Source organism: Sapajus apella, unplaced genomic scaffold, assembly GCF_009761245.1.
Source record: "Sapajus apella isolate SASKATOON/1434 unplaced genomic scaffold, GSC_monkey_1.0 scaffold68, whole genome shotgun sequence".
Lineage (NCBI taxonomy): Eukaryota > Metazoa > Chordata > Mammalia > Primates > Cebidae > Sapajus > Sapajus apella.
This window is the reverse complement of record NW_022437008.1, coordinates 4,069,942-4,076,669: the sequence shown is the minus strand read 5'-3', so window position 1 is coordinate 4,076,669 and position 6,728 is coordinate 4,069,942. Positions and strand designations below refer to the sequence as shown.

The following is a 6,728-nucleotide window of genomic DNA, read 5'->3' as shown; positions in this document are numbered from 1 at the left end:
AAAAAAAAAAAAAAAAAAAGAAAGAAAGTGTATCACAGTCATTCATTCAGTTGCCAGAAAACTAAAACACAGCATATTTCAATTGCCAGTTTTGAAAAATGAGTAATTGACTATAGTACAGAACAAACAGCAGAAATTCTTGATTGGATTTCCTTATTCCACAAACTATGGAAAACTAGATATTTAATATGCACATATATATAATATTGCTTAGAAATTCCTGCATTATACAGGTGTATACATTTGTCAAAACTTTAAATGGTCAATTAAAGATTGGTGCGTTTAATTGTATGTAAATTCTACCTAAAAAAGGTCAACAAGTTTTACACTCTAGTTCACGATTTGCATTTTGAAGTATTAGGAGAGGCCAGGAGCCATGGCTGACATCCGTAATACCAGCACTTTGGGAGGCCGAGGCTGGTGATCACCTGAGGTTAGCAGTTCGAGACCAGCCTGGCCAACATGGTGAAACCCCTTCTCTACTATAAATACAAAAATCAGCCAGGCGTGGTGGCTCATGCCTGTAATCCCAGCTACTCTGGAGGCTGAGGTAGGAGAATCGCTTGAACCTAGGATGTGGAGGTTGCAGTGAGCCGAAATCATGGCATTGCACTCCAGCCTAGGCAACAGAGCGAGAGTCTGTTTCCAAAAAAAAAAAAAAAAAAAAAAAAAAACCCAAAAAGTAATATTATGAGGAAGTGTGGTGTCATCTGCAGCTTACTTTCAAATGTACAAAAAAGCAAGATGGATGGATAAAAGAATGGCTTAGATGTATGATAAAGCAAGTGAAGTGTTAATTATAGAGCCTAGGTGATAGGTATATAGTTCTTATATAGTTCTTACTGTATAGTTCTTTCAAATTGTATGTTTGAAAATTTTCATAATAAAATATTAGAGAAATGGGAGTGAGTTTTTAAAAAGCCGATGTAAATTTAAGGCAACAAGACCTGTATTCCATATTCCTAAATATAGTCTCTCTAACCCCCTAAGCTGACTATGCACATTGAACAGGAATGTGCCCTTACAGGGATCAGTGTCCTTCAGGGATGTGGCTATAGATTTCAGCAGAGAGGAATGGCGGCACCTGGACCCATCTCAGAGAAACCTGTACCGGGATGTGATGCTGGAGACCTACAGCCACCTGCTCTCAGTCGGTAAGCGCAGTCACCTTGGTATCTGAAAGGAGGCCTCACTGAGAGTGCTTCCATTCTCATTCCATTCCATTTTGAATGCTGTCAGGATCTTAAATAGCTGATGGTTTTGTCCTTAATTTGTCTAGGTTTCTTTATTTGTTTAGGGCACACAGAATATTACTCTGAAAAGTTATGGTTACTTTTCTCAAGAAAAAATCCTAAAAGAATAAGACTTTATTGATTAGTCCCTGAAACATAATTAGCTGGACCCAGACCTTTATCATTTCTCATGAACAGGGTATCAAGTTCCTGAAGCAGAGGTGGTCATGTTGGAGCAAGGAAATGAACCATGGGCCTTGCAGGGTGAGAGGCCACGTCAGAGCTGCCCAGGTGAGTGAAGTATGACTTGGATAGATGGGAGATGGGAGGAAATCTCAGCTGTCTTGAGAAACACTGACACCCTTGGAATACTGTTAAGATGCTTTTTCTGGAATTTCTGAATTTTTTTGTATTGCTTAATGCCCCTTGGCCTCTCAGATCACTGAATGCCTTCTCCTTACATGACCTTTGTCACTTCTTTTTTGTCACAGCCTGAGCTGTGTTGGCCAGGCTGGAGTTCAGTGGTGTGATCTCAGCTCACCGCAACCTCCGCCTCCCAGGTTCAAGTGATTCTTGTGCCTCAGCCTCCTGAGTAGCTAGGATTACAGGTATGTGCCAGCCACCATGCCCAGCTAATTTTTGTATTTTTAGTAGAGACAGGGTTTCACCATGTTGGCCAGGCTGGTCTCAAACACTTGACCTCAAGTGATCCACCCACGCTGGCCTCCCAAAGTGCTGGGATTACAGGCATGAGCCACCTTTGTTCTTCTTTGGCTTTGTGGATTCTGAATCATGTGCTACTCTGCCTCATTAAAGATCTTTCTTTCTTGGTTATGCTCATTTTCTCTAACATTCTTCTTTTCTCCGACTTACCCCATAGTCCTAGAGTCTTTCTTTTACATTCAGACATTCATGGATCTCCTTTCTTTCAAAGTTACTCTGTGTCACACACACTCCCACCACTCCTGCTAGTCACCTTTATTTCTTGTCTTTTTTTTTTTTTTTTTTTTTAACTGTGAGATGCCACAGAACTTTTTCTCCAATCAGCCTCTCTTTTTGTCTTCTCAACAAAACAAGGAAATGGAGGAAATGGCTGTGGAGGGAATGGCTGTGACATTTCTTAATTTTTCCCAGTCCTTCATGCCTTTTATCCAGCTGATGACTTGGGGGTCACTGTTACTTAATCTTTGGGATTATCTTTCTGCTGTCTTTAACATGATTAATCGCCCTTCCTGACCTTTTTTCCTGATGTTGCTTGAGTGATTCCACATTGACCAGGGTTCATTTTTTGTTGTTGTTGTTGTTTTTTTTTTGAGACGGAGTTTCGCTCTTGTTACCCAGGCTGGAGTGCAATGGCGCGATCTCGGCTCACCGCAACCTCCGCCTCCTGGGTTCAGGCAATTCTCCTGCCTCAGCCTCCTGAGTAGCTGGGACTACAGGCGTGCGCCACCATGCCCAGCTAATTTTTGTATTTTAAGTAGAGACGGGGTTTCACCATGTTCACCAGGATGGTCTTGATCTCTTGACCTCGTGATCCACCCGCCTCGGCCTCCCAAAGTGCTGGGATTACAGGCGTGAGCCACCACGCCCGGCCTGTTGTTGTTGTTTTTTATTGCTTTATTTTTATAGTTTAGCTGATGAGGTTTAAGTTTAATCATGGTCCTCAGTTTAAGACACACTATCGCCGGGCGCGGTGGCTCACGCCTGTAATCCCAGCACTTTGGGAGGCCGAGGCGGGTGGATCACGAGGTCAAGAGATCAAGACCATCCTGGTGAACATGGTGAAACCCCGTCTCTACTTAAAATACAAAAATTAGCTGGGCATGGTGGCGCACGCCTGTAGTCCCAGCTACTCAGGAGGCTGAGGCAGGAGAATTGCCTGAACCCAGGAGGCGGAGGTTGCGGTGAGCCGAGATCGCGCCATTGCACTCCAGCCTGGGTAACAAGAGCGAAACTCCCTCCCAAAAAAAAAAAAAAAAGAGTTTGGATCATTAGTTTATATGAATGATACTGTGGTATATATAGAGTTTTTGGCCTTTTTCTCCATCTGTCCATGGTGTTATCTCTTCATCTAGTCTTTTTCCTCTAACTACTGAATTGTTTTCCAGTATGTTTCCTATCAATACTATCACCCACCACCTTTCTCTTCAAGTTACTCACCTTCACCCTTTTCTCTGTGTTCAGCCTGGATGAGACATTTACACCATCCCCTCTAGCCTCTGCTAGCTGTTCTTTGAGCTAAAAAAACCTGTTTCTCATTCGAGCAGAGAAGTTTAGGTTTCAGACCTTATAGCAAGGAATCTCTCTTCAGAGATTTACATATTGATATAAAAGGACATGATAAAAGTGATGTGAGATTCTATTTTATTTTAGAATAATTATGACAGATTGGTGACAAATAGAGAGCTATCAGCAAAGAAAATAAATACTAAAATGATGTTGCTTTCATCAAGAAAATATTGCAACTAAGAGGCATTATGATTTTAAGGACAGAAGAAAAATAATTCATGTCAGCCCAAACATCACTTATCCTCCTGAAAGACTCCATCAATGTGGCTCATTTGGAAATGGATTAAAGCATAATTTAGATTTACACAGTCATAATAAAAATAATGCTTCAAAGAATATTAAAAAGATTACCAAATGATAAAATTTCTTCCAATACTAACCATGAGTGTATTCCAACAGGAGAGAAATTATGGGACCATAATCAATGTAGAAAAATCCTCGATTATAAACAAGTGTCCTCTCAACCTCAAAAAATGCATCCCGGGAAGAAACCTTATGAACGTGCCGAATTTCAAAAGATATTCACCCAGAAGTCACAGCTCAAAGTACACCTGAAAGTTTTTGCAGGAGAAAAACTCTATGTATGTATTGAATGTGGGAAGGCTTTTGTACAGAAGCCAGAATTTATTACACACCAGAAAACCCATATGAGAGAGAAACCCTTTAAATGCAATGAATGTGGAAAATCCTTTTTCCAAGTATCTTCTCTCTTCAGACATCAGAGAATTCATACCGGAGAAAAACTCTATGAATGTAGCCAATGTGGGAAAGGCTTCTCTTATAATTCAGATCTCAGCATACATGAGAAAATTCATACTGGAGAGAGACACCATGAATGCACTGAATGTGGCAAAGCATTCACACAAAAGTCCACACTCAAGATGCATCAGAAAATCCATACAGGTGAGAGATCCTATATCTGTATTGAATGTGGACAGGCCTTCATCCAGAAGACTCATTTGATTGCACACCGAAGAATTCATACTGGAGAAAAGCCATATGAGTGTAGTAACTGTGGGAAATCCTTCATTTCCAAGTCACAACTTCAGGTACATCAACGCATTCACACAAGAGTAAAACCCTATATATGTACTGAATATGGGAAGGTCTTTAGCAATAATTCCAACCTCATTACACATAAGAAAGCTCAAAGTAGAGAGAAATCTTCCATATGTACTGACTGTGGGAAGGCCTTTACCTACAGGTCAGAGTTGATTATACATCAGAGAATTCACACTGGAGAGAAACCTTATAAATGCAGTGACTGTGGAAAAGCCTTCACTCAGAAGTCAGCACTCACAGTGCATCAGAGAATTCATACAGGAGAAAAATCATATGTATGCATGAAATGTGGACTGGCCTTCATTCAGAAGGCACACTTGATTGCACATCAAATAATTCATACTGGAGAGAAACCTTATAAATGTAGTCACTGTGGGAAATTGTTTACCTCCAAGTCACAACTTCATGTTCATAAACGAATTCACACAGGAGAAAAGCCCTATATGTGCAATAAATGTGGGAAGGCATTCACCAACCGGTCAAATCTCATTACACATCAGAAAACTCATACAGGAGAGAAATCTTATCTATGTTCCAAATGTGGAAAGGCCTTCACCCAGAGGTCGGACTTGATTACACATCAGAGAATCCATACTGGGGAGAAACCTTATGAATGCAGTACTTGTGGAAAAGCCTTTACCCAGAAGTCTCACCTCAATATACACCAGAAAATTCATACTGGAGAGAGACAGTATGAATGCCATGAATGTGGGAAAGCCTTCAACCAGAAATCAATACTCATTGTTCATCAGAAAATTCACACGGGAGAGAAACCCTACGTATGCACTGAGTGTGGAAGAGCTTTCATCCGCAAATCAAACTTTATTACTCATCAAAGAATTCATACTGGAGAGAAGCCTTATGAATGCAGTGACTGTGGGAAGTCCTTTACCTCCAAGTCTCAGCTCCTGGTGCATCAGCCAGTTCACACAGGAGAGAAACCCTATGTGTGTGCTGAGTGTGGGAAGGCCTTTAGTGGCAGGTCAAATCTCAGTAAGCACCAGAAAACTCATACCGGAGAAAAGCCCTACATTTGCTCTGAATGTGGGAAGACCTTCAGACAGAAGTCAGAGTTGATTACACATCACAGAATTCATACTGGAGAGAAACCTTATGAGTGCAGTGACTGTGGGAAGTCTTTCACTAAAAAATCACAGCTCCAGGTGCATCAACGAATTCACACTGGAGAGAAGCCTTATGTGTGTGCTGAGTGTGGGAAGGCCTTTACTGACAGGTCAAATTTGAATAAGCATCAGACAACACATACTGGAGACAAACCCTACAAGTGTTGCATCTGTGGGAAAGGGTTTGTTCAGAAATCAGTGCTCAGTGTCCATCAGAGCATTCACACTTGAGAGGAACAGTATGCGAAAACCTCATTGACGGATGGGTCTGATCATACATTGTTACATTCATGCAGCAGAAAAATACAAGTATAGTATTGTAAATAGAAATGACCACATCAGAATGTTACACATGACTGTTCTGCAGAAGGCCTCTGAGAAGGCACCAAATGAGGCGAGGGACCCTTCCAACCTTGTCACCAGCCTCAATAAAACTTCGGGCATTATTTATACTGACAAGGAACTGGGTCAATTTGGTACATAGGAAAAGCCTTCTCATGAAAACTACAATGGAACACTGTTACCAAATTCTTCGTAAGAAAGATTATATTATGTTAATGATGATCTTGTTTACTGTGGAATAGGTATAGTGCCAACAAATTGAATGATAAAACAATGTAATACGTAGTTATGATAGTGATGAATCCTAAGTTCTGTGAGTTGTTCATTGCAGAACGCATTGTCTAACAGATTTGTGGGTGTTTCTTTCTCATTTGAATCTACCACAGTTGGTCATATCCAGCCCTCATTCAATATTTCTATCAAGGAAGAAATGCTATAATAATTAAAAAAACCCTTTATGTTTACAGATGTAAACCTCAGAACATATGTTGAGTCCCCATTGTTATCTAGCAGGAAGACTTGCAACCCCCCTCATTATATGCCAGGACTGTCTCTGAGCCTCACGAGCCCTCAGCACGTTGTCTTCTGACCTCCAGCACAATGTCTTGTGAACTCCCATCACCTTCAAGAAAGCTTCTGAAGTAAGAATTTTCAGGTCATCTGAGAAAACTTAAAAATC

General features: G+C 40.9%; 1 protein-coding gene across 4 annotated transcripts in view; it reads left to right on the top strand.

Moving 5' to 3' along the window:
• ZNF585A (zinc finger protein 585A) overlaps positions 1-6,479 on the top strand; it is a 43,262-nt gene extending 36,783 nt beyond the window's left edge. For 3 of the 4 annotated variants that reach the window (XM_032248949.1, XM_032248948.1, XM_032248950.1), the window contains 3 exons: positions 1,028-1,154; positions 1,431-1,523; positions 3,921-6,479. In XM_032248949.1, the coding sequence (XP_032104840.1) occupies positions 1,028-1,154; positions 1,431-1,523; positions 3,921-5,938 (2,238 nt within the window). In that variant the 3' untranslated portion in view covers positions 5,939-6,479. The remainder of the gene's footprint in view (positions 1-1,027; positions 1,155-1,430; positions 1,524-3,920) is intronic. The other variant, XM_032248951.1, reaches the window with a different exon arrangement.
• The last annotated feature ends 249 nt before the right edge of the window (positions 6,480-6,728 follow it).